General features: G+C 53.8%; 3 protein-coding genes across 17 annotated transcripts in view; 2 read left to right on the top strand and 1 right to left on the bottom strand.

Moving 5' to 3' along the window:
• The window catches only part of SCMH1 (Scm polycomb group protein homolog 1), a 209,701-nt gene extending 202,452 nt beyond the window's left edge, over positions 1-7,249 (top strand). For 13 of the 14 annotated variants that reach the window (XM_061122238.1, XM_061122245.1, XM_061122244.1 and 10 more), the window contains 2 exons: positions 4,906-5,036; positions 6,095-7,249. In XM_061122238.1, the coding sequence (XP_060978221.1) occupies positions 4,906-5,036; positions 6,095-6,220 (257 nt within the window). In that variant the 3' untranslated portion in view covers positions 6,221-7,249. The remainder of the gene's footprint in view (positions 1-4,905; positions 5,037-6,094) is intronic. The other variant, XR_009689256.1, reaches the window with a different exon arrangement.
• Positions 7,250-13,131: 5,882 nt separating this feature from the next.
• Positions 13,132-16,873, top strand: SLFNL1 (schlafen like 1). Its single transcript, XM_061119764.1, has 4 exons — positions 13,132-13,518; positions 15,322-15,819; positions 15,929-16,072; positions 16,654-16,873. Exons 1-4 carry the CDS (start codon positions 13,132-13,134, stop codon positions 16,780-16,782), a joined length of 1,158 nt encoding a protein of 385 aa, XP_060975747.1. The 3' UTR covers positions 16,783-16,873.
• Positions 16,874-19,111: 2,238 nt separating this feature from the next.
• The window catches only part of CTPS1 (CTP synthase 1), a 31,260-nt gene continuing 23,495 nt past the window's right edge, over positions 19,112-26,876 (bottom strand). For both annotated transcript variants that reach the window (XM_061122253.1, XM_061122252.1), the window contains 7 exons: positions 25,324-25,367; positions 24,082-24,178; positions 22,881-22,936; positions 22,686-22,782; positions 21,996-22,140; positions 21,307-21,401; positions 19,112-19,990 (listed from right to left, as the gene is read on the bottom strand). In XM_061122253.1, coding sequence (XP_060978236.1) covers positions 21,317-21,401; positions 21,996-22,140; positions 22,686-22,782; positions 22,881-22,936; positions 24,082-24,178; positions 25,324-25,367 — 524 coding nt within the window. In that variant the 3' untranslated portion in view covers positions 19,112-19,990; positions 21,307-21,316. The remainder of the gene's footprint in view (positions 19,991-21,306; positions 21,402-21,995; positions 22,141-22,685; positions 22,783-22,880; positions 22,937-24,081; positions 24,179-25,323; positions 25,368-26,876) is intronic.

Here is a 26,876-nt window from a genome sequence, read left to right on the forward strand (position 1 = left end):
GAGCAGCTGAAGCTCTGGGATTAGCTTGAGAACAGCAGGAACCAAAAGCCAACGACTCAGAGCCAAAGGGATGGGGAAGGAGCCCTTCATTCATTCATGAGCCATTTATGTGAGCACCATCTGTGTTTGTCAGGGGGACACAAAAATCAATCATCTCTTGTCCTTAAGGAGTTCAAAATCTTGTAGGAGAGACAAACACTTAAATAGATAATAGTAAAATAACATCTAGAGTGTGGCTGCAGAGATGAGTTGTATGAAAACTGAAAGAAGGAACACCTCACTCAAGCTTGTTATCCAGGGTAAGCTTCCTTGAGAAAGTGTCTGAGGTTTTAAAGGTTGACTGTGTGAATGTATCAGGGGTAGTGGTAAGTGGGGGAGAGCTTTCCAGGGAAGAGCGTGCAGCATGGACAAGGGCAGAGGAATGAGAACTAATACAGATTGTACCAGCAAGTATATGCAGTTTGGTATTACTGAAAAACAAAGGGTAATTCTGGGGCTTCAAAGAGAAAATCCTGGAAGGGTCAGCGGTTATACCATAGAGGACCTTAAATGCCATGTTAAAGAGTTTGGGGTTGATCTTGTAACTAATGGGAAGCTCTGGAGACTTTCACTAGAGGCAAGACCTAAACAGGTTTGTGTTTCAAATAGGTCATTGACTACTGTGTTGAGGATGGATTTGAGGAAAGACAAGACTAGAGAGACCGCTTAGGAGGTTACTAGAATGGGCTACATCCAAAATGATAAAGGCCTAGATTAGGGCAGTGGTAGAAGGTTTGTAGAAGAGAGAATAGATGTGAAAACTCTTCATGAGGTAAATATAGTCAGATTTAAGAATTGGGAGGAAGGAGTGGGAATGTCACCCAGGTTTCTAGAAGGGGTGATTAAATAGATGGTGCCATTCTCTGAGAGAGCGAACCAACCATAGAAGAGAAGGGGAAGGTGGGATACCCAGCAGGCAGTGGCCATGCAGGTCAGATTCTCAGGGAAGAGGACTGAACTGAAGTTACATATTTAAAAGGAGTTAGTGGATAGAAGTTGAAGCTATAGAGTAAAATGACACCCGCTCCCCAGAAGTTTGTGTAGAATGAAAAGAACAGTTGACCAAAGAGAGAGTTCTAGGAACCAACAAAGTTCAGGAGGAGGGAGCATGAAGAGGATCCTACCAAGGGACAGAGGAGTAGTCAAATGTGAGGAAAAGCAGAAGAACTGGATATTGTGGTGGCCATGGGTACTGTTTTAAGAGTATAACCCAAAAAGTTTCAGTAAAATAAGGACTGAGAAATATCTACTGGAAATGGTGATTAGAGGATAATTGGTGATCTTAGTAAGTAAGAGCAGGTTCAGTGGTGCTGGAGGCTGGTGAGGGAGGTTTGCAGTGGGTAGGCATATCAAGGAGAGTTTGATGAGGAAAAGGAGGAGGTGACAAAGAAGGTCTTCTAGAGTGGGTGCATGCTGGGCATGTTTGTCAGCAGACAGCCTGAGCCTTCCTTGAAGAAGAAATTCAGAATATAGGAAAGAGGAGAAATGAAGGCCGTGGAGGTGTTGGGAAGGATTAAGGGTCAGTCTTATGACAGAAGAAGGCAAACCTTTCTGAGACTGGAAGAAGCCTGTGGCCATGAGTGAATGGAGAGAGGGCTGAGCAGGGAGGGGCTCGGGAGTGCTGGGAGATTGAATGAGCCATAAAGAATACAGGAGAAATAGGTCAAGGAAGAGGGGATGATTTGCAGAAACACCAGAGGTCCTGCCATGTTTGGAGCTTGGAGACCAGTTTGCAAGGGCTACGATTTTCTTCTTTGGTTCTTAGAAACCTACATGTGGGTGAGAAAAGACAGTTTGAGAGTTAAGGTTATATGTTGAGCTAGCAGGACAAGAGAGGGTGGGGAGCATGTAGTCAGTGGACCTGGAGGAGGAGTGGTTTAGATCATCAACACTGTCTCCGGACAGGGGGGATAGAAGCAGGGCTGAAAGATGGCTGAAGGATGGGGAGACTGTAAGTCCGGTGTGCTAAAGGTCTTTGTGATATAATGGTCATAGTGGACGTACGTCCCGAGAGAGTTGGAAAGGTGGGAGGCTGGGGTCAGAGAGGTGGGTGTTTAAAATTCTGAAGTGGATTTGTTCAAAGTGATCCAAGAACTAGACAATAATGTTGGTAGTGGGTATTTGAAGTAGAATAGCAATGAAAATCACTGGAAGCAAAGCAGTTGGATGTTTTTCCTCTGAGGATTATGGTAGCAGTTAGGATGGAACCGGAAGTTAGTGAGTTAAATACCCAAAAATCTTCACTTAATAAAGAGCAGAAACCCAGAGATCTGTAAATGTATGTGATCAGGAAGAGCAGATGCTCAGTACATGTTTGTCCTCTGAAGAACACTAGCTTCCATTGGAGGATGATCTAAAAGCAGCAATGGGGAGACAGGAGAAAGCCATCTCCAAACCCACTGTGGCCTCCCCCAGCCCAGGGACAGATTAGGTGTGGAAAAATAAGAAGAGTCCATTAGCAAGGCCTGCAGGAGCAGAGGGGATTCTGAGGAAGGCTGAGACAGAGAAGCCCAGGATACTGCTTCCCAACCCCAACCCCAACAAGGCTCCAGATGGAGCCACATAAGGAGCTCTGAAGTAGAGTCCCTGCGTTGAGACTTAAGTCGCCTCAGCCTCAAGACAGACCTAGTCTTGTGGGGGAGACAGAAAAATATACATGGAACCATTACATACAGTCATCCATTCATTTAGCAGTCATATTTAAACATTGTCTGTGGCAGAGCAGGCACTCTTGTGCGCTCTGAAAGGAAAACACTCTCCTCCAGCGTGTCTCCTACGCTCAGTGCTCTGCTCAGCACTGCTTCACTTCCCCGACAAGTGCGGGTCTCCACGCACCAAGCAAGTCTGCCATGCCAGCTGGGCGTCCTGCAGTGTAACCCTGTTCTGACACTAACTCCCTGGAGGAAGCATCAGAGCCCACAAGATGATGGTTCAGTACCACAAGACTGACCACTCCCCAACTTCAGATGCCAGTTCAAAGTCCAGGTTGTTACCTGTGTCTCTGACTGGCTTCCATGATTCCTTCCAGCCCAGAGGCTCCTGAAGCCCTGTCCTTGGGTTTTTATGGAGGCTTCATTATGTCAGCAAGATTGATTAAGTCGTTGGCCATTGGTGATTGAACTCAATCTCTAGCCCCTCTCCCTTCCTTAAAGATTGGAGGGGGCAGGACTGAAAGGTCCCAACTTCTAGTCACCTATTGGTTCCCCTGACAACCAGCCCCCATCCTTAGGACTTTCCAGAAGCACCTCATTAACATATTCAGATGTGATTGACAGGGACTTGTTATGAGTAGCAAACAATACTCTGAGTTCTTACCATGATCCAGAAGGTACCCCATCATTTGGGCCTTTCTGCCTCATCTCCTGGATGAGGCCTGGAATAGCAAATAACACTGACCTCTTAGGAGATTCCCAGGACTTTAAGTGCTGTGCCAGAAAAGAGAATGAACACAGACACATATGTTTCTTATTATTAATCACAGTATCACAAGGATTAACAGAGAACAGAAGACAGGTGATAAACATAAATGCATGAGATTGTTTTTAGGTCGTGATTGTTTTAGACTGGTGGGGGTGAACTAGAGTAATTGGATAAAGAGTGATTATGTGGGGAATAGAGTACTTTTATTAGGATATCAGGGAAGGCCTCTCAGAGAAATCAGTATTTGAGATGAAACCCAAATGTTGAGAAGGCATCAGGTATTCAAAGATGTGGGGAAAAGAACATTTTAGATGGTGGAAATTGTGTGTCTGGATCAAAGCATAAAAGCATAGCTTATTCAAGAAGCAGAAAGCCAGTGTGTCTGGAGCTTGGTGAGTAAAGGGTGGGAGGAAGGGGGAGATGAGGCAGAAAGGGCCAGATGATAGGGTACCTTCTAGACCATGGTAAGGGGTTCAGCCTTATTTCAGGTATGCATTTTGAGGCTGTTGTATTGATTGACATGATCCAATTACTTTTTAAAAGTTGTTTTGACTGCTTTATGGAGAAGAGATTATTAGAATGATGTGAAGGGGGAAAGTGTGTAGAGATTGAGCTGTAACCAAGAGATATGTGAAATGCTTTTATGAGACCAGTTTTTTCAGGATGAGACCTGGAAAAGTTTCATAAAGGAGCTGATCCTTGAAACCAACTCTTGTTTAGTTAAGTTAGAGTCTGCCAGAAGGAAAGGAGAAACTGAAGGGCAAGAAGGGGGCACATTCCAGGCAGAGGGGATCAAGCCTGCCAGAGAGCCATGCAGGTGACGACTGTACAGAGAACTCAGATCCCACTGGGGAAATGGCCAAGACTGAAATAAAAGCTGTAAGCAGAGCACTAAATTAACACTGAGATTCCTGGTGGCCAAGGCAAAGCTGTTTTCTGCCTCCAAGTATTTGGCTATAACGAAGTCAGCTATTCTCCAGGCCTTGGAAGAGACACAAGTTATAATTATCTGCCACTTTTTTTTCTCCCTGGGCCCCAAGGACTTAGCTCTAATCTTACCCAGCTCCCGAGGTATCTCTAGAAATGGTTCCCAGAGCCAAGGCAAAAGCAGCCTCACCCACCAGCCCCTCCCCCAACCCCAACCCAGATAATCCTCTCACCTCATCACTACCCTTGACACAGGTTCAGGCTCAGTCACAACCTCAGTGTAAAATTCCTTCTGACCATTTCCAGAATCAGCCCTATGCTTAAGATTTGAGTGAGGAAGGGTCTCAGGTCCTCAGTCGTCTTGTGGAAAAGCCCTCTTGCCCTCGGTCACCTCTGGTTCCTCTGCTCTGGCGCTGCTCTAAGCCCAGTGGTCACACAGGGCCCCGGGACAGGCTGTGGAGAGTGCAGGCGTACAGCCCAGTCCCCGCCCGTCACGGCAGGTGTCCTTCTCTCCTGCAGGGCCAGACCGCCGGGATGCCTCTCGACTGAGTGGCCGGGACCCCTCCTCGTGGACGGTTGAGGATGTGATGCAGTTTGTCCGGGAAGCTGATCCCCAGTTTGGACCCCATGCTGACCTCTTTCGCAAACACGTAGGTGCCCCTGCCTGACCTCTCCTATATCCGCCGGGTGTCTTGCTTCTGCAGTTTATAGACTCTTAAAGGGCACAAGCGATATATTTGTTCCAAGTCCCTTGAAACTGAGCACACGCAATCCCATACAAACTTAGAGACAGAGTCTTGGGTCCCAGACGAACTTCACTGGGCACTGAACACTCCTTTAGTGTTGGATCTGATTCAGCCACAATCCTACTGGATCCCAGGACAGGACTCTTCTCTTCTAGGAGCACTTGCTTTCCTCTCTCCCTGCTGTGGTCTAAGGCCAAAGCCAGGTTAAAGAGTCCCTTGTTGTGTGGCCCCCAGCTCTCCAGCCTCATCAGAACCCCATCTTCTTATGTTGTCTGCTGTGAGCCCCAGCATCTTGTCAAGTGACCATTTGCCCCTGTGGCCAGGGACTGCCAAGGACCCCCCTGCAATGACCGAACTCCTGATTTGGGGCTCAAACCTGGTTCCCAGTGGCCCCTGCCGCTTGGTGCTGCTCTGCACTCTGGGTGCTCAGAACAGCTCTGCTGCTTTCACGGGTCACCTACTCCTTCATGCCAGGTGGGCTGGAGAGTGCTCTTCGATCAGGCCTGCGGGTCTCACAGCTGCTCACCGAGTGCTTGCTTTGTGTGTGGCTCATGAGGAGGGCTCCCTGCTGCCCAGGAAGAAAGGTGACTTTCCAAATAGCCCTTGAGGGTCAATACAGAAATAGTCTGTGATGAGTGACAAGGACACTGACTGGGGAGGCTTCCTGGGAAGAGTTAGGATTGAGCTTGATCTCAGAGGTTTGGAAGGGCAGGGAGGGCTGCCTCTCGGGCAGCAGAGAAAGGAGATTCCTCCAAACATGTATGAAGAGCTTAACCTGGGGGGTTCACTGGTGATGCTGGAGAGGGGTGGTTAGAGACAGAGGTGGGGAGAACCGGCAGGCTTCAGCGTCACAGCAGGTTCACAGGGCTCCGTGTGGCTGGCACCTCCCCGGAGGGTCTTTGGTGAGAACCTGGGTGGACAGACCACCCAGGCCTCTGATGGCACCCCCCTCCTCCCCGCAGGAGATCGATGGCAAGGCCCTGCTCCTGCTGCGCAGTGACACGATGATGAAGTACATGGGCCTGAAGCTGGGGCCTGCGCTCAAGCTCTGCTACCACATTGACCGGCTGAAGCAGGGCAAGTTCTGAGCAGGGCAGTGCAGCCGGGACGGCCGAGGGGTCCAGCAGAGGGGGCTCTTCTCCCAGGAGGGAGGGCCGTCAGGCACCTCAGCAGGGTCCGAGGCCACCTCAGGACTCCAGGAGGCTGTGTGGAGCCACCCCACTGCCCGCTCCTGCCATGAGATGTCCTTCCATGAAGGACCGAGGAGCGGGGTGTGCGGCCCAGGCACTGCTCTTCCCTTCAGCCCCGTCTTGGCTCTGAGGTCCCATGTATTTATTTCTCAAGCCTGGGTGGCCTCCCTCCAGGAGTTTAGACTGAACACCTTCCAGGTGATGGAGGAAGGGGCTGACCTGTGAGGTCTCGAAAGATGGGGCCCTGAAGCAACACTCGCACCGGGTTCCCTCACCAGCTGCTGGGCCTGGTGGTGTGGCTCCCACAGCTCCTGCCTTCTCCTCACGAGATCCACAGATCCCAAACTCATGGTGCAAACCTCTACCTTTTTTAAAAAGAGATCTTTTCTTATTATTAATTTATTGTTTCTGGCACTTGGGCAAGCCCTCCAGTTCATACCCCTATTGCTCCAGACACTGGTTTCAGGAGGAGGGAGACCCACACAGGCCCTCGCCAGAGAGCTGTGGCCCCTTCTCAGAGGACATCACCCAGGCACCTTCTCCTTGGGATGGACAGACCTACCAAGCCTTGACCACGTCATCCAGCAGAGGGAGGAGAGGGTCCCTGTCATCTCCCCTCTCTCCCTCCACTGGCCCTCTGCAGCCCCAGCCTCATCTGTGGGAACAGGAGTTCCTACCCTGCACTGCCCTGCCACAGCTCCTTGCCCTGGCCAGAATTGCTGCCAAAGAAGGTTGGGCCCAATGTTTTAAGCCAACAAGGCCCTAAGATGGATGGGAGAGAACGGTCTCTAGGCTGGAGTCTGGTTGCACCCACTCCACTGTCCACAGGCTTCTTTTGTAAGCAAGTCAGCAGTTCAGCTGCCCCCGCTGCCATCTGGACTTATTTTATGTCAATTTGTTTATAAATAAAAAACAATATAGATGCCAGTGTCTTTGCAATCAGTCGCCAGAGAAATCAGTATGCCTCCGAAGGGCAGGTCACTCCCCTTGCCTTTGTCATAACTCCTTGTTTTTACTTATGAGGAAACTTGGACCAGATGCTCCCTGAGTTCATGTGACTCCAGCAGTCCCTAAAGAACAGGCTGTCTGCCAGAGGCCCGCTGGGGCCCAGCCTTGGTAGCCCCTGGGGAGCCAGTGTGCAGTCCATGCTCTGCCCTCAAAGGGCTTTGCCCTGGTGCAGCAGACAGCAACGAGCACGGCAGCCCTGGGAAGCCCGAGCAGAAGGGACAGCGTTAGGGTCAGCAGCTGCAGCGACCTTCCGTGGCAGGGGTGAGGAGATGCAGGCTAGCCTGGCCTGCAGGGTACCCCTTGTGCCGTCCAGGGGCCAGGAACTCCAGTCCAGCCCCTCCCTGTTTATAAAGGGGCCACAGCACAGTGCAGGGTACCTGATAAGAGGAACACATCATTGTATACCCCACACACTGCTCTGTGTGAATTAGAATGACCCCATTTAATCTTCACAGCTGCTGCTGGCTGCTAAGTCGCTTCAGTCATGTCCAACTCTGTGCGACCCCACAGATGGCAGCCCACCAGGCTCCCCTGTCCCTGGGATTCTCCAGGCAAGAACACTGGAGTGGGTTGCCATTTCCTTCTCCAATGCATGAAAGTGAAAAGTGAAAGTGAAGACGTTCAGTCATGTCCAACTCTTAGCAACCCCATGGACCGCAGCCTACCAGGCTCCTCCATCCATGGGACTGTCCAGGCAAGAGTACTGGAGTGGGTTGCCATTGCCTTCTCCGAATCTTCGCTGCAGACCCACTTTATAGATGAGGAAACTTAAGCTCTGATCATGGCAGGAACTGCCAAAGTTGGCGTTTAAAGCCAAGTAATCTGACTCCAAGGCCAAGGTCCCAGCCAGTGCAGCTATTTTTTGTGATGCTTTGGGTGGGTCCTTTCCCATCTTTGGGCCCGTTTGGCTATGGAGGGGTTAGATAAGACCTGTAAGGATCATACCAGTCCTCACCAGTGACTGGTTCCAACATGGTCTTTTCCACTTGGCCACTGTGAGATTATAACCTTGGGCCCCCTGCAGCAGTCAGGGTCAGGGCTGCTGAACCAGAATAAGCCCATTTTCCACAGATTTCCAGACCTGTGTTCAGTGGGCTTTACAGTTCATTCAAGGTACTCCCAAAGAGGGCCTTCCTGGGCCCTGATGATGAACTTTTGAATGTGAGAGTAACAGCATCATACGCAGGCAGGCCAGACATGCTGCCCGTCCTGGCTTGTGGAGCAAACTGGTTCCCACCCCACCCTGCCCGTTGTCAGCTCATCAGGGAACACTATTTAAGGACTTCTTATGCTAAGTTATTTATGTACATTAGCTCTCTTAAACCTCACTACATCTCAGAGATAGCCACCATATTCCCCCATGTTAAAGATGAGGAAACTGAAGCTTAGAGAGGTGAAGTTACTTGCCCCAAATTCCATAGCTAATGAAGGGTGTGAGACATCATACTGCCTACAACACCCACCAGGTGGCTTTTGTCTTAGATCCCGCTCACCATGCAGACTATACAAGCTACAGCCGGGCCTTTGTAGGCAGTCACTTTGAAGACTATCAGACCGCAACTGCTGCCAGCAGGCCTTTTCAGTGGGGTAGTCACTACAGAGCCCACAGTCACCCAGGACTGTCATTTGTTGCCCAGGCTGCAGCTCAGGTGTAAGGGGGTAAGACATGCCAGGGAGAAGTGGGGCTCACCTTGGCTTAGAAGCATCACGCCCCAGGGCAGCCAGCGACTCCCCAGTGCCATCGGCACAGCTTCCAGGTCCCTGGGCAGGACGTGCCTCCTGAGTCCCGGCCCTTAGGAAGCCCCCAGGAGGATGTGTACAGTCCATGCGCTGCCCTCCTAGACCAGGTGCCTTACAGCCAGGGGGCAGTTCCAACTATAAGCACTGTTTCCTTGAAATGGTCGACATTCCATTTTTATCTGGTTGCCAAGGGAACAGAACCAGAAGGGTAACCAGATGTCATATTCTGCAGGAGGAGAGAGGATTTGTTACCCTTTCACTTGTGCTGCCCTAGCCTCTGGGGTCAGAATTGAATTTCATTTAAGAGAACGACAACCAAGAAACCCAGCCTAAACTTTTGAAACTATTTCACAAAGCCACTATTTCTAATAGTGACCCAGTCATCCAAAGAAGCTGAAGCGGTCTCTGGCAGGTGAGACCACACCACTGACCCCAACAGCGCAGCCACCCATGGAGCAGGAAGGCATATGGGAAAGCAGGACTGAGCACAGAGACCTCCTGAAAGCAGCTTCCCATGCCCACCCTCATCGCCACGACAAGGAGAGATGTTGACTCTGGTGCTGAGGAACATGAGGAAAGGAAAACGCAGGCCCTTCAGGAGAGAAGAGTCCGGCCCCACTTAGTGCTGACTCCTTCGAGAACCTCTGTGCCCTGTCCCACTCCCCACCTGCCAGCCACATCACAGCCTGCGTTCCTGGGCTCTGCTCTGTCTTGTCCAGGCCATGAGTCCTGAGCAGAAGTGTCCGCACCACCCTCTTTGGTGTTCTGTGGAACAGCCTGAGGCCCTTCTCTGGGCTGGGGCACTGGTGGGCCCGGTAGACACACAGTTTCTGCCCTCATGCGCAATGCCATGACCCCTTCTCAGAAGAGGCACAGGTGACTTGTCGCTCATCTTTACAACCAAGGCTGAAAGTGTGGAAATCGTTCTCTGCTTGAGGGACTCCAGACACTCTATCCTCCCCCTGTCACCCCTCCACTTTTTGCAGTCTCCTTTAACTTAAGGGCCCAAGTCACCCCATCCCACCAGGGAAGCTCCACAGCCGGAAACCTGCAGGCCAAGTGAGAGAATTACGTATTTGTACTTGGCCTGCAACAACCAAAGCCGCTGAGGATGGTTCTGGGGGCCAGTGGCCAGTAGGTCCCAGGGTATAGGCACCAGGCCCGAGATACCTTTGGGCTGTGGGCGGACCCTGTCAGAGGGCGGGCAGGAATGCACCAGCCACTGGTAGGCGAGGGAGGAGTCAAGGCAGACTGGAGTGTTCCTGGGGCCAAAGGGCAAAGGCTGCATCTGTCTACACCCCTCCCTACCCTAAGTCCCAGAGTTTGCTCTCCTGGCATCCTGTCCTCTCCAGCATAAGGCTGAGCTCAGTCCCCTCCCGCACCCCAACCCCTGCCCCTCAGCTGGGGTTCCTAGGCAGCTTGCTCAGACACCCATGCTTTTGTGGTGTCAGGGATCCCAGCCACGGGCGCCACCCAGTGGACACTCCAGATAATGTGAGAAGAGCCCTATCTATTGCCTCCCTCTGCCCCTCATCTTTGGGCCCACCTCACATTCTTAAATTTAAATTCAAGAAGTCTTTTACCTCCGGTGCCAAGGAGGGTTGTCAGTAAGGTCACAGACATCCAGTAAGAGGACTGAAAGGAACTGCTTGTTCCACAACACTGAACTCACGTCTTGCCACCACCTAGCTCTTACAAAGCCTGGGGTGCTGTAAATAACCCAGTTACACTGCAGTGCATTTCAGTATTTAAAGTATCGTTCTGCAAATGTATTTAGTGCTTACAATGAAAGTTTTTATCCCCCCGGCCAAAAAAAGATGGAACTGATGTTCAACTCACATAAGGTTAACAGAGCCCAGGGAAATATGTAATACAATCATTTAAAGAGATTTCCAGTAAGAATGGGGAAAGATTTGGCACTGAAATCCGTTTGGGAAATTTCATGCCAAACAGCTGGTTGATAGTGAGGCCCCTGGAGAAGGATGTTACATTCACGTTTGTTCTCTGGTACATGTCTCATCTGTCAGGGCACCTCTGGCCCGCTGTCAATCTCTGCCTAATTCAACATGGCTTGAGTTAACAGCCTAGAATCAGCCACAGCCCCCCTTGTACGCTTTCTGTGAGAACAGCTCATGATGGCAGAGTCTAAAAAGGCCTGAAGAGGACGACCCCAGAGAGCTTAGAGCTGTTACCCCATAATTCTCGGGATGGATGCAGAGGCCAGGCATGGATGCAGAGGCCAGGCAGAACTGGCTGCAGGGTCCCTCCCCAGAGCCTCACAGTACCACCTCGGAGGGCCTGGGGCCTCTTCCTTGCCCCCACACCACAGTCGCCTTGCTAAGGTTCCCCACCCAAGCTTCTGCCTTAGTCCCGCAGGGAAACACAAATTCATTCGCATCTTCAGAACCGGCTGCTCAGAAGAGGAGGTCAACCTTTGCATCTGCCCTTGGACACCACCCTCCACCCCGCACCCCATGGGGACTTGCAGAAGCAGTGGGAAAGTGCTGCCTACATCTGCATAATGAAAAGCACTGTCACAGCCCCCACCCACCCAAGAACAGATTTCTGCATTAATAAAGACTGTGTATCACCCGAATCTTGGTACCTGTCAAAGAGCAGGTGACAACCCTGTCCTTCAAGAGACGGCAATGCTTGACCTATTTCTCAGGGCTCTTCAGGACAGGAACCATCTCTGCAGCCCTGGAACCAACTGCATTCTGATCCCTGCTCAGGGAGCCTGGGATTGGTAACTGAGGTGGGAGGTGAGGCCCAGTGTGGGCACGAGGGCCTGGAGAGACCTGGCAGAGGGAGGAAGTGTGTCTTTAGCCCCTGGATTCTAGGAGCTGTCAGGAAGGAGCCCCCCACCAAGCTGCACGGGACATCTGTCTACATGGGGGTGTGGCGTCAGGGAGAAGTGTTCCTGATCCCCTTCATGGCCTGCCTGCTGGAGGCATTGTCAACTCTCCTGAGCTCACAGAGGTGGCTGCACAGGCCCCACCCACTTCCCACGGCCCTGGCTCCCCCTCCTGAGCCAAGCCCCTAAGCGCCCTGGGGAGCTGCTGGCCAGGGGTCAGGGGTCTGTGGGAGCTGAGGGCTGGCACCTCCCACGCTCCCCCAGGAACCATCAGGACATGAGGGTCCTAGGCCTTCCTCTTCCCCCTATTCCCGTTTGCCCTGAATGTCCCCACTCCAGCAGTGGTGGCCCCCAGACCCTGACTGCCTTAAGGATCCAATCTGAAAAGATGCAGGCCAGCCGTACCTGCCACGGAGACCGGAGGCTGGGTGTGTGTGGGTGAGTGGAGGGGCTGGTGTGCGCACAGCTCAGGAGCAGGGTCCCTGGCCTAGTGAGAGGTGGTGGGGGACAGACCCAAGGGCCCAGCTCTGACCCTTCCTCGCTTCTGCTCCCTGGACCCAAACCAGAGGATTTGGTCTAGACAAGCCTCCTTATATGTATATATGCAAACGCTGTTGTTCTGTGAGGGGCCACAGCTTCCATCAGTATACCCAAAGCATAAGAACCTCTCTCTAAACCCTCTGACCTAGCCTGACCCCTTCAGAGCCTCTGCTGGGCTCACACCAGCTTCAGAGTAGGCAAGAAGCCCAGGGGGTCCGTGACTAATCCTCAGAGCCCTGGGTTAACGCCCCAGCCTGGGGCTTCCTGAGGGAAGATGGGCCCGCTGGGGCCAATGACAGGATATGGGGGCCCTTCAGAGACCTGAGTTCTGCCTTTGCCCCTCTTTGGTCGTATCCCCTCAGTCTTCCCTTCTGTGGAAATGGAGGAGCAGGCGCACACGCTCTGTTGGCTGGCTCAGCTCTGACTCCCCTCTTCCCTGTCCTAGGCCTTGGGTGGGCGGCAGGGCCCCTCCTGCTGGCCCTCTGCCCACCCTCTCTCTCTCTGGCCCTCCTCAGCCCCTCTCAATCTCTAAACCTCCCCGGAGCCTCGGCCCCCCCGAGTCCCCTGGGAGGCCCCGGCCCAGGCTGAGAGCCCAGGGCCCTGGGAGGAGCAGCCAGCGGTGAGGAATCCTAGAAGGCCCTCCAGAGGAGGCCCCTCCATCCCCGCCATGGAGCCCCCAGGCAAGCAGCCCCTGCGGGAGCTTCCCCCAGAAGAGCCCCCGCCTGAGGACTCGGGTGCCGAGGCAGCTCCCAGCAGGCATGTCCTCTACGTGGGCCACCTGAACCCCCAGTTCTCCGTGCCGGTCCTCACCTGCCTGCTGAGAGACGCCCTGGAGCGGCTCGAGCTGCCGGTGGCGCGAGAGCACATCGAGGTCGTGCGGCGGCCACGCCAGGCCTACGCGCTGGTGCAGGTGGCCACCCCCAAGGACACCCTGGCCTCCCTGATCCGGCGCCTGCACACGGCCTGGGGGCAGCACCAGATCATCAAGGAACTGGTGGCCCGCGGGAAGGAGCTGGTGCTGGGTGACGGCCGGGAGCCTTCAAACCGCAGAGAGGTAAGCCAGGCTGCCCCCAGCAGGCGGCCCGCCAGCCCCAGAGCCTCCCTCGGGAGAGGCCTGGATGTGAATGGCCTTGCCCAGTGGGCATGAGGGGTGTCTTCGAGGAACTGGGGACAAATTGGCAATCTTGGGGCTGCTACTCCAATAACCATGGTCCCAGAGGGACACTGACCCTTGGAGCTTGCCTCCAGCCTGGAAGCAGGTGAAAGAAGGCCTGAGTAGTAGACCCTCCCTGCACCCATCTACAGCCAGCATGTGGGTCCGGCCAGGCCAGGCCCAAGCATATATAGGGGTCCTGACCTTCTTGGCTGAGCCTTCTTGGCTGACCTTCTTGTCATCCATTCAGTTGACAGACACCTGCTCCAGCAGGCAGCGCAGAGGAGAGCAGGGCTTGACCCTGCCCTCAGGGAGCCCTGCTTCTATAAGCAGAGTCAGACCCTCCTGGGGCGGTAGATGGGGAGGCAGCCTCGAGCAGGAGGAGGACCCAGGAAGGTCCTCACTGATCTCTGAGGACAGATTCCCCAGGGAGTAAAACCCAGGCTGGGGCTTAGGCAATGGGACCTACTCCGTGGAAGGACATCCCTAGCAGAGGGATGGGGCACATACCAGGGGCCGGGTGAGGGTGGCGGCATTGGCAGGATGGCCAGTGGCTGCCTGGGGGGACTGACAAAGAAAATCAAGCCAGAGGGGAGGGCTGTGAGACTACACCAGTGCCAGCAAAAGTGGGTTTTTGTGGGGGAGGAGGGAACAGTCAACTCACTTTTGAGGTGGTGGTAGGCTGGTGATCTTGAATTGTCCTTCTTGAATTGAATTTTGAATTCTTGAACTGAATTTCCTTCCGGATGAAGGCTCCATGACATTGAAACTGTTGCAGAGCTAAATGGGCTTACATTTCAAGACCTGTGGCCTGATGGCACGTTTATATGACAGTTGAGGCTTCTCTCAAGTCTTTGCTAAACTTGTCTTCTCTGGGAGCTGCTGGAAGGGCTAGGACTGGCTCTCATCACCACATCCCAGCCTGCACTGAGCTCCCAGCCCTGGAAGCCGCTTTTGGAGGCTGGAAGGCAGCAGGGAACCAGGGAAAGGTTTTCAGGACAGAGTGACTGTGGGACTTGTATCTGGGGTCAGTGATAGAATGAATAGGACGAGGAGAACCTGGAGGCAGGGAGTCTGATGGTGAGACCCAGACCAGGGCAGCGGCCCTGAGCAGGCTGCTCCCAGAGCCCTCACACAGAGCAGAAACCATGGAAGGGACTCGGGAAGGCCCAGGGATGGGAGAGATTCAGGAGGACTGGATCAGCCAGGCTTTCAGGGAGATTAGGAAGTGGGTGGGATCTTTGGGAGGCCCTCTCAATTCAGAGACCTGCAGCTGTGTCACAGGGGACCTCAGGGCGCTGAGGCATCTTCCAGAATGGCCCAACCCTGTGTCTCCGAGGCTAACGCAAAACCCAAGTGGGCAGAGAGTGGCTGCAGGTGTCCCAGCTCCCTGGAAAGGAGAGCTCCTCCCCACAAGCCTCCCACAGTTCACCTGGGAAGAGGGCGGAGCACTGGCTGCTTCAAACCCTTGATGCACAGGGTTTCCCACATGGGCCCCAGCATGGTGGGCAGAATTAGATCCCTCCGCGCGGGAAGGGCATCAGGATGCCCTGTGTGGGCTGGGCTGGGCCGGGCCGGAGTGGTGGGGATGGGTGCGGGGAGGGTGGAGGTGGGGGTTCTGGCTGCCTGTCCCTCCGGGTTGGCTCCTAACTCTTGCCAGGAGCATACACCCTGCTCTTGCCCCCACCCCCACTCCAGCAGGAGGAGGACTGTGGCCCCAGCCGCGGCCCGGTCCTGGGCTCCAGCCCTCCGCGAGCCAGGCCGGCCCAACCCCTTCCTACCCGGGCACTGGGCCTGCAACGAGTCTCCCCCAGCTGGCCCAGCGGCACGCGCTCAGACAGCGCCATCACGCACCAGGGCATCCTGGGCCAGGAGCGCCTGTTCCAGGGCGCCTTCCTGGGCAACGAGACACGCAACCTGGAGTTCAAGCGCGGCGGCGGCGAGTACCTGAGCCAGGCCTTCAAGCACCATCTGCGGCGCTACGTGTGCGCCTTCCTCAACAGCGAGGGCGGCAGCCTGCTGGTGGGCGTGGAGGACAGCGGCCTGGTACAGGGCATCCGCTGCAGCCACCGCGACGAGGACCGCGTGCGCCTGCTGGTGGACTCCGTCCTGCAGGGCTTCCAGCCCCAGGTCTTCCCCGACGCCTACAAGCTCACCTTCATCCCGGTGGTCAGCACCTCCACCACGGGCACCCCCCTCAAGGTGAGCCCTGCCCCCAGGCTGCCCGGGAGCCAGCGAGGCAGGACCGACGACGGGGCTGCCGCACGCTCTCCGGTGCGGCGCCCGCAGAGCTGCCGTTGCCCTTCCCAAGGTGATCCGCCTGAGCGTGCAGGCCCCCAAGGCCCAGGCTGAGCCGCAACTCTACGAGACCGACCAGGGGGAGGTGTTCCTGCGGCGGGACGGGAGCATCCAGGGCCCGCTGTCCGTCCACGCCATCCAGGAGTGGTGCAGGCAGGTGGGTGGCCCAGGCCGGCCAGGCGGGGAGGGGGCTCCTCAGCCATTCACCAGGCAAGCCTGGGACCCTCGGGTTCCCCACCGGTGCTCCCACAGGGAGCAACAAGCCCATTACATCCCAGATTCCTCTGCAGTGTAACTGGAGGAGCAGGGAGCACAGTGTCAAAGCTTTAAGACAAACCGGAGAACTGTGTTCCGCACTGGGGGGAGATCCTTAAGCTAGGGGTGAGTGCTTAAGTGAGTGCTGGACGCAGCCCCAGAGAAAAGCTTTCTCAAGAGGGGAACATCAGGCGACACAAAAACAGAAGAGGACCAGGGCTGACAGAAGGACCGGGCGAGAGGCTGTGGAGGACAAGTCACCCAGGGTCTAGGAGGCTGGCAGGACTTTGCCCAAGACCCCAGAGCTGCCTTGGTCAGGGGACCTGGCTTGTCCACCGACCAGGCCCAGGGTGGTGCCCAGTGGCCTGGAGCAGGCACCCCCCCCACTCCCTGGCTCTCTAGGCCTTGCCACCCTCCCATCAGTTGAGCCCCGGTTCTCAGCCATCGTCAGCTCAGACCTGGCTTCTCCTGTGTTCCCCTCAGAAGTGGATGGCTGAGCTGAGCAAGCTGGAGGACAGGCTGCAGGTGCTGACAGCCGAGAAGGAACAGCTCCAGCAGCAACTGCAGCAGCAGCAGCACCGGCCCGTCTCCTGCACCTGCTGCGTCTTGTGAGGGCCCAGCACCCCACCTGGAATATGCAGGGCTTTCCTGCTTGACCCCAGGTCCCCCCAGTAAAACCAGTCTGGGCTGCTCAGAGGTGGACGGGAACACTGCACTTCCTGGCTCCTACGACACCGTGCACACAGGCTGGTCCCCACGTGGTGTCAGTCCTGAGCAGACCCTGGGCTGTGTAGCTAAGAAACTGCTCTTAGAATGAGCCCTCCCCCCAAATCCCACCCCAAGGGGCCTTACTTTCAGAAAGAACTGGGCCAGTGCACTCCCTGGGCTGGGCTGGCAGGGACTGTCCTTCTCCCTGAAAGGCTCAGGTAGCCCTGGCTGGGGTCTCTGAACTCCCAACGGCTAGGCAGTGCCAGAAAAGGATTGTCTTGGGAAAGCCCCTCTGCAGATGGCGGCACATGGCTAACTGCAGTTACAGAGCTGACAGACCATCCTGCAGCCCCTCCCCTGGCTTGCTGGAATTTGGGACTAAAAGCTCTTTAATTACATGCACCCAGGCCAGAATGATTCTTTCTAGAACATTTGGCTGGTTGGCTGCAACTTGGTCATGAGTCCCATGCCCAGCCCACCTCTGTCCAAGAGACTGAGCCAGCCCTGGGCTCCTCCCCTCACAAGGAAAGGAGCCTGGATGGTTGGGGTCCAGTCCATCTCAGCTTGAAGACCGGGTGCTGTGCTTAGTCATGTCCGACTCTGCGGCCCCATGGACTGTAGCGCTCCTGCCAGGCTCCTCTGTCCGTGGGGATTCTCCAGGCAAGAATACTGGAATGTGTTGTCATGTCCTCCTCCAGGGGATCTTCCCAACCCAGGGATTGAACCCAGGTCTCCTGCACTGCAGGCAGATTCTTCACCAGCTGCGCTGCCAGGGAAGCCCTGAAGAGCAGGACAATAGACAGGGCAGCTGGTGCCCTGATTCTCTCCAGCACCTGCACAGGAAGGAGACGTCTGACTTCTACTCCGTGCACCCTCCAGCCACCAGAGAGGATTCCTGCTCTGGCTGTTTCCCCTGCCATCTCCACCAGCAGAGCCGGGGACACTGCAAAGCCAAGGTCTGATCATGCCATGCTTAGATTCAAAGTCTTCCAAGAGCTCCCCATCTCAAGAGCAAAGCACCACGGCCCTCGGGGGTGCTCCATGAAGGCAGACCCTGCCCAGATCACCAGGGATGAAGAGAAGGACAGGGAGTGAGGACAGGGAGTGGGCCCGGCTCCCTCCCCAAGGAGAAGTCCTGGGCACTGGGTGACCCACGCCAGGGGTGAAGGCAACCCTTCTGTGCCGTCTCCACTACAGCCCTCGGCCCTGGTACCATCCTAGTGGGGCTGGCAGGCCCCGGAAAGTCATTCTGGGGTTCCTTTTTCTAGGTTATGTAAGCAGGCAGCACTTGACTGGTCAGCAGAGGCCCACTCAAAGCAGGGGAGGGCACAGCTGACCCCACGAGGTTTTGCAAACTGCCCACCAACCATGTCCTCCCTGTTGTAGGGAGCTGCTGTCACCAACAGGCATCAGAGCCCTCAGTTCGGGGACTGGCTTTTATAAAAATGACCGAAGACTGATGGGACCACCAGACGGGAGAAGGGGTCAGAATTCAGCCAGTCAGCCACACTCAGAGTTCCCAAACCAGTATGGAGTCCTCTGTAAGTGAAGAGGCCGTGAGACTTGCCAACAGACAGAGGCAGCTGGGTTGGCCCGGGTCAGGGGGCAGTGCTCCCACACAGGCTTCTAGGCTCCGCCGTGATGGTGGCCTTGGACTAGCGGGGGGAAGACAAGAGGGAGCCTGCTTCCTTCCCGGGTCTCCCTGATGGAGGAACCAGGCCAAATGGTGAGAAACATTTTTCTCCCAACCCCCAACATCAACAAGCAAAGGCTACTGACCACTGATGAGCAGCCCAGCCTGAGCCCTGGGCCTCGGCCTCAGACACACTGCAGAGGAGCCAGCTCACAAGCAAGTGTGCTCGGTAGCCAGAGGGCGGGTGGGTGGTCCCAGTGCCACCAATGTGCCATGAGGAGCATGGATTCAGGGTCTCGAATTTCACTTTGGAGGAGAACCCAAAGGATGATGACCCGCACTCAGAAGGCCTGGGCGGATGAGACCGGCAGGCGGCTGCTGGTCTACACCCAGCAGAGGGACTGGCCGAACCTAAATTTGAAGTCTTTGGGGGAAATTCTGGTTCCTATTAGGCTCCCCTCAGTTTTTAAACAAACCTATCAGATCCCCCACCTCAGGCTGCCCCCGGCACCAAGAGTTCAGGGGTCACACGCGGGCCGGCACTGTGCTCCGACGGCTCCCATCTGGCCGTGACATGAACAGCATGACAGACAAGGTGTGTCTCTTGCTCTGCATTATTTATTTCTTAAGTTAGAGTATACACCGAGTCCAGCCAGGATATAACAGGCACACAGCTCCGCCTGTCGTTACACCACATTAAGAAAATAGCTTTTCATATTGCATTCCAACTGGAGTAACACCATTCTGAAAGGAGACAGTCCCCTTGAGCAAAGCTGTCTACATAAGAGAGGGGTTTAGAGGGAGTGTCCCAAAAAGATCCTTTGTTCTTTGTTAAGTGACCCCTTGATGCAAGGAGTGATTCTGGAGGGGACTCGCGGCCAGAGGACAGGGATTCAACACACTCAGATTTCAGGGAGACACAGAGTTCTCGCCGTCTCGTGTGATGCCAAACGGACTGTCCTGAGCAAATCCCAGCCGTGGCTGCCACAGAGAATCCCCAGCGCAGGGCCAAGCTGACGCTCTGTCTCGGGTTTCCCTCTTCCTCGTGGCAAGGGGTGCCCTTGGGTCCTGGCACCGGGTCGTGAGCACAGCTGGACTCGCCCCTCCGCACTCACCAGGCAACATGGCACACCCCGTATAACTGCCTCAGGGGAAGGAACAGCTGCCCGCATGAAGCCACAGTGACGCGGGGTGGCCGCAGGGGCTCCATGACCGAGGGCTCCCCCGGCGCCCGGCCCTCACCCGCTCCGCCCCGACGTCCTGCCTCTCATCCGAGACTGCAGGACCACAGAGGAGAGCGCGGGGCACCGTGCCGGAGCCGGTACACACGGCAGGACATCAAGTCAGAGTCTCCCGGATCCCTTCCCCCATAATAAAATAATCTTAATAAAAACATAATTTAAAGGAAGTGTCAAAAGCTGAGTGTAAAATCAAAGCTGTAAACTCTTGAAGTCCAAAGGCTCTCTTCAAGAATTATCCCTGTTTAAAAAAAAAAAATTGAGCAATTAATTATAGGATGCATGTTAAAATAGGAAAGTGAGGATTTGTAGTCAGCTGCTGTGGTAAACTGCCTGGTTTTCATTAAGGACCAGTGTTAGGAGCCTAACTTGAATCATGAGAAGCTAAATTTCGGATTCCTATGGAATCACATGGACTCCACCTCTGCCCCAACACAAGCAGGCTTTTCTACCGCGCCAGCCTCCTCACGGTGCCACTCACAGGGGATCCCCACTTGGGGAGGCAGTTAGAAACTCCCTGTAACTGACCAGATATCTGCCCCTGTACCGTTAAAAAGGTTCCCTTCTTTCCAGGGCAGTTACTTAGATTATCAGATTGCCTACAGCAAACCATCTTGGTGAAGATTAATGAATACATGCGGGCTAAATGCTCACCTGGCAGAGAAGGCAACCAACTACCCCCCTCCTGATTCGGACCTCCTTCTCACCCCTGCTCATGTGGCTACAGTCATCACAGGCCAAGTGGCTGCTCGGCACGACCACGTGCCCATGAGACCACGCCTGCCAGTGGAGAGGTCCCCTGGTGGGGAAGGCAAGGTGTGCAGGATTCGGGGAGGCCACCTTCCCATGCCTGAGGCAGGATCTCAGCTTCCCTGTGGGGGGACCCCCCGCACACCCCTGGTTCTCCTTTAGACCCCCCAGACACCCAGCTGACACCCCAGCCCCCTCTGAGCAGGTATTTCTGCCGAGCGTTCATGCAGTTAGCTTCATGGGATTTTATACAATTCTCGGCAGCTGCCCACAGCTACTGCACTTTATAAAAACTTTCCAACTGGTCACAAAAGCCAAACATTCCAAGTTAGTTCAATAACTGCTCTGATTTTAATGGATTTCCAGAATAAGCAATCAACACAAAAGTGTTGTATGTTTTGGTTTTAAAGCACTTCCTGGTGAAAACTTGAGGGTCTGCAGAAATGACACCATGTTGTCACGCCTGTCACCTCCTTCAAGATCTCCAAGTTTATGGCTACATGAAATAACATGGCTCTAAGAATCCCGTTCCCCCAGATTAGGTCAGATTGGCACCTGAAAGCAGTAATCAGCAAGACGACAACTGCCCCGTGCCTGGTGTCGCCCCCACTGGAGTCCCCAGAGCAGGCTGGGTCGATGCACTCTAACTGTGGGGGGCCGCGTCCTCACCCATTTGATCCCCACAGTGACCTGACCACGTACATCCTCTGGCAGATACAATCTTTCAACACTAAACTTTCACCGATGCTCTTAAAATTCTGGTGTCACCACCATTCAGAACAAAACAAGCTTCAAAGTATGACTTACGTTGTCACCATCAGTCATGGTTTATTGAGGGAAACTTCAGTTCGGTGATTTCAGAGTCAGGGGAGCTGCTTCCACTCCTGTCACTGTAGGTGTCCCTGTAGAATTCAGACGGTTTATTCATCGGCTCCCACCAAACACGCGCTTTACTTCCCTGATTCTGCAGCCACCATGGCACCCACAGGGATGCTCGTCTGCTCACAGCAGAAATCACAGACGTTATATATTTAGCAGAAAGCTGCAGAGGGATTTTCTTCTTGTTATGAAAGATATACATTTGCTTTATATCTCAGTCATGATGGTTAGGGACCCACCAAGACAGAGTTGCTCCTGACAAACACAGCAGTGGCACATGAAATCCCCTCAGGCTGTGGCCGAGGCATTCCCCCCACCGCCACCTCCCCGTGAAAACAACACAGTTCCCCACGGGCCACAGAGCCCGAGATGGGATCCTGGAGCCCAGGCACTGCAGAGTGGGGACGTGGCCACCACGCCGGGGGGCAAGGCCGGGGCGGCACAGAAGCAGCCTGAGAAAACCCCAGGGAAGGAGACGGTGCTTGTGTGTCAGCATGAGAAGCAGGGGCCCAGCAAGGCTCCCCCGTCCTGTGGCTTTGCTCATCACCGATGGTGTGGGGACGGCTCTCTGTAAGGAGTCAGTGACCTCCCAAGGGACTTGGAGAGCGTGACCTCACCTGGGCGAGAGCCTGCAGCCTTTCTGGAGGTAATGCGGGAGCCTCCCCACGGAGGCCAGGAGGAGACCAAAGTACGGTGGGGAAGGCTTGATAGGTCTGGACAGAAACTCAGGGTGATACTGCACTCCGACGAAAAAGGGATGATCTGAAACAGAAGTGCAGAAGAGCCAGCCTCACCGTGTGTCCACATAACATGTGGAATAGGGAAAAAAATCTTGACTGATCCACATTTCTGCACACCCTAAAATGATCTGAAAGCAACTCATCTGGAGCCTGGGTAGAGGCAATCACAAAGCATGGGAGATGTGACGCCCTCCACCTGCAGACGAAGGTGAGCCCTCCTCTCCAGGTTCTGCCACCCCGATCCTCACCCCCACACCCCAGCTCCCAGACTTGAACAGGACTGAGTCCTGCAGGTCACATGAGATTAGACTCAGGTACCAAGTCCGAGGTCTCATTCTGGAGAACGAGGACCTGAAGCCAGAGGTCAAGCGGCTGCCAGGGAAGGCCCTGGTGGGAGGCTGAGTCCCCCAGGGCTCTAGAACCTTGTCCCCAAGAGCCCTCCCCTGCCCAGGCGGCGCGGCTGCCGGATCTGGTGAGGTCAAGGGCAACAATTTATATTAACTGTGTTTTCCCCACATGCCAAGAAAACCTGAGTTTTCCACTAAACACAACTGCCCAAGCAAGCACCTTCCAACTCCACAATTTCCATTCTCTCTCCTTCAACATCTTGGCCAACGAACTTCAAGCCTTGCTCCTCCAAACACTTTTTCAAGACTGGATTCACCTGTGAAGCATGAAGAACAGTTTTGCTGGGCTCTCAGCTGTGTTTCCAGAGTAACAGAAAGAAGAAAATGTCAAAGGTCACAAAGCTCACATCCTCACCTCAAACCTGTGGCGGTGCCTCTCTTCCAGGTAATCTGGATCTCCGTAGAGTTTCCCTGGGAAAAAACCCACGTGACATGAAGGACCCTGATTTCACAAAGGCGTCTATTCACCCCACATCCTGCAGCCCAGGTTGCCTATTCTCATCTACCCGACCAGGCCCTTTGAAGGTTATTTCTGTGACTTTGCTGCCAATCCCCACTGCCTGCTCTAGCAGAACAATTCAGACGAATTCTTGGGCTTTTGATTCTCTGCAACCTAGAAAAACTATAACAGAAACGGACTTTCACCACCACCCCTCACACGCGACTACAGAGGCACCAGGGTTAAGTCAGAGCCACTAAGGTTACCCAGCGCCTGCTGTTCGCCGGGAACAGGAGTGGCATTTGCCAACAGGTGGATTCCCAGAGCCAAGTGAGACGCCCAAACCACAGGACCTTAGAACCAGAGGACTGGATGACCACCTACTCAAGTGACTCAAATTACGCTGCCTCAAACTCCAGACAGATGTATAGGTGCTCTGCCAACAATGGCAGAGTTTTCCCAGTGGAAGAAAAAGAAAATTCAACCCAGTAGTTCTTAAATTTCCCCTAAATCTTTAGCACATGTTGGTAATTGCTGTTGTTTGTCACTAAGTCATGTCCGACTCTTTGCAACCCCATGGAGCCAGCCAGGCTCCTCTGTCCATGGGATTTCCCTGGCAAGAATACTGGAGTGGGTTGCCATTTCCTTCTCTGTGGGATCTTCCCGACCCAGGGACCGAACCCACATCTCTTGCATTGGCAGGCAGATCCTTTACCACTGAGCCACTAGGGAAGCTCACGTTATGTTAGTACGTCTAGAATAAAATCTATTTAGGTTAAACCAGATGAAACTGCCATTTCTGTGAGACAAGTGCTCAACATCAGCAGTTTCATCTGCTTTGACCTAATACGACAGGGAAGTAAGACTGTCATGGATTTCCCCCTAAGCAACTCATTCTGGTGAGTGGTCCACACCCAAAGTTCCCCCAGATCCCCAGCTGTATTGCCTGTGACCCACAAGCATAGTGCTAACTTTGGCTATTATAGTGCTTCCTAAGGAGTGTCACCGGGAAAGAAGTAAAGAACTTCCCAAGTAAGAACAAAGCTGTAAATGCCGGCCTGGCTGTAGCACCGGGACGTGCGTCCTGCAGGCTGGGCTGGAGGGAGGCCACTCTTACTCATGACGGAGTTCTTGGTCTGGAACAGAGTTCTCCTCTTGCCCAGCCGCATGGTTCCGCCCATCTGGCCAGGGTTGTGTTCCGGCATGTCTATGACCTGGAGATGTTCCAAAAACAAACACGTGCTACCAAACCCTGCCTCAATTAGGAGACAGACCGTCTGCACTGAGCGAAGAGAGCCTGCGAGGGGGTCCAGCCTTTCCTTAGAAGAGATGCTTGTCAGAGGAAAATGTCTCCTGATGGCCATTCTTAAACCTTTTCTGGGTGAGTGTTTCACCCTTCAGCCTGTCCTCCTGAGCCACAGGATTGGACATTGCTGCCCCCTGCCCTGGTACTTTGGATCCCAAGGGTCTGTTCTAATAGAGACTGACACAGTAGCGTGGATATGAGACCAGACGTCTTATCACACGTCTTCTCCAATAGACTGACAGCTGCTCGAAGGAAAAGGATGCTTTTATAGGGCTGGCCAGGAACCGGAAGGAGCTTGGCAAACTTCTGCGGGACTGAGAGGACCTTTTCTGGGTTCCCCCACCTCCCCAAGGTTCCACGTCTCAAAACCTTTGCTCTTTTCACCCTGAGGTCTGATTATCAGCAAAGTTCAATTTCAGGTCAACAAACACATACTAATGCTCTTTAAGTACCCTGAGGTCAAGAGTCTTGTCCATCCTATTTATCACAACATCCTCGGTATCAAACAGGCCTGTCACGCCTGGGCTGGGGATTCAGTGATGAATGAAGGCACTGTCGGTCCCCCATGAGTCACATTCCTCTGATAGGAGATTTAACACAAGGAATGCCGGCCTCCTGGGCTTGGGCCCACGTCAAACAATCAGTCCTAACTTCCAGCAGTTCTTTACTAAGACGCCCATCTCCCGGGGTTGCTGGGGATTATTAAGTGGTACAAAGAAGTGAGCAAGTGCCTGGAACATAATAAGTGCCCACATAAGTGTTTCATGTCAATATTGTTCTAGAGCATTCCTGGGAATTACTTAATCAGGAACCCCTACCCCCACCCCCAGTGGCACCTGTCTTAAAAAACTTCCTGTGGCTAACTGGGAAGAGTAGTGAGAAACCACGCGATGAAGACAGAAAGTTCTTCCTTCCCAGCTGGGACATCTGAAAGCCCCGGTCCCCAGGGTTCTCAAGAATGCACCCAGTGGTCTCATTTCCTGTCTGCAGCCCTCAGTCACGCTCATAACATCCCTTCCACACCCTTCCAGATGCTCCAGACACAGGACTCACCACGGGATGATTGGTGTTGGGGTCAAACTCTGTAGAATTAGCATCTGAAAAACCAAAATACTTTTGTTAACAAAAATAGTAACAACCAAACGGATTATTTAACAGTTTCATTCCTAAGCTCTAAGTCACAAATTCCCTCCTCAGTTTAGTTATTCAGTGACGAGAACCAAAACCAGGGATAACATTTTCAAGATACAAGGACACTCAACAGACAAAGGTGAATTGTTTCCCATTATATCTGTAACTCTCTGGGAAGTCAAGCTGTACAAAATGGTGAAATCAAATCAATGGTACAACCTGATAATCTTTACTTAGATAGTACATCCTTTTGATGGCTCTTAGACTGTCTCCATTTTTCCACCTTTTGTTTCAGACTGTATCTCTCTCCCAGGATCTCTCCTTGATGTGCAAATACTGTTTCTTCTATGTTTCTTCCATCCTCAGCATTGCACTACCCAACTGCCCAACTCAAGAGCTAAATCAAAAATTAATTGATTTCAAAACCCAAATATCCTTTACTGAATTTACCATCTGACTATAAGGGCAAGCACTGAAGACTAAAATAGAAAGAACCCAGTCCCCGGCACTGTCTGTCTGCTTGCTCTTTCTGTGTATCATGTGAGGTTTCATCCCCCTCCAGGACCTAAGCTGGGGCCCGTTCTCAGATGCAGGGAAGCTCATCTCCAGATCACCCACCCACATGGGGACCCCAGTGGGTGCAGCAGCAGGAGGTGATGGCTGTGCAGGGGTTCAGGGCGCCCAAGGGCCACCTCGAGTGGTAGGTGGTAGGACAGAGCTCAGAAGCCAGCACCAGTGCCGTTCCGCCTACAGAACCGAGCTGCTGCCTCCTCGGGGTTCCTGTGAAAAACTGTGAGATGACCCAACTGCGAGTTGGCCACTGGGAACCCCTTATACTTGGTAAAGCCAGGTTGTGTTCTATTCCTCAGGTCACTTTGCTGATTCTACTTAGAACATATAAGGGTCCTGTAGCCGCAGTGGGGCCACCATGCCCCAAGATTCATACCCCGTGTGGTCCCCTCTGCCCCAATGATGGCTCAGCCATGGGACACCTGGTAAGGGCCTACACAGCGGGCTTGTCATTTCGGGAGCCAGGTGGTCACCAGGCCCTGAGGAAGCTCAGCTGAACTGGTGCATGATGAGACTGCCCCTCTGCCTCTGCTGGACAGAGTTGAAAGTAGGGCAGGCTGAGTTCAGACACACCACACTTAGCAGAAACCACAGAGTCCACTCAAACCAGAGAACACCAGGAGACAGGAAACCACTGCTGGGAGCCGCTGAGGTCCTGGCGGGCTGGAAGCAGCAATACAGTCAGTGAGGCACCGAGCCAACACTGGGGAGTGTCTCCTACTGCCAGGCACTGTGCTGGGACCATTTACAGGTACCGTTTCATTCAGCTTCACCAAGCGAAGCAGGGTACCACTACTACCTCCATTTTACACAGAGACAGAGGCTCAGAAAGGCTAAGAAAGTAGTTTGCCTAAGATCACCCACAGTGATAAAGGGACTTCCCTGGTAACCCAGTGGTTAAGACT

Source organism: Dama dama, chromosome 20 (assembly GCF_033118175.1).
Source record: "Dama dama isolate Ldn47 chromosome 20, ASM3311817v1, whole genome shotgun sequence".
Lineage (NCBI taxonomy): Eukaryota > Metazoa > Chordata > Mammalia > Artiodactyla > Cervidae > Dama > Dama dama.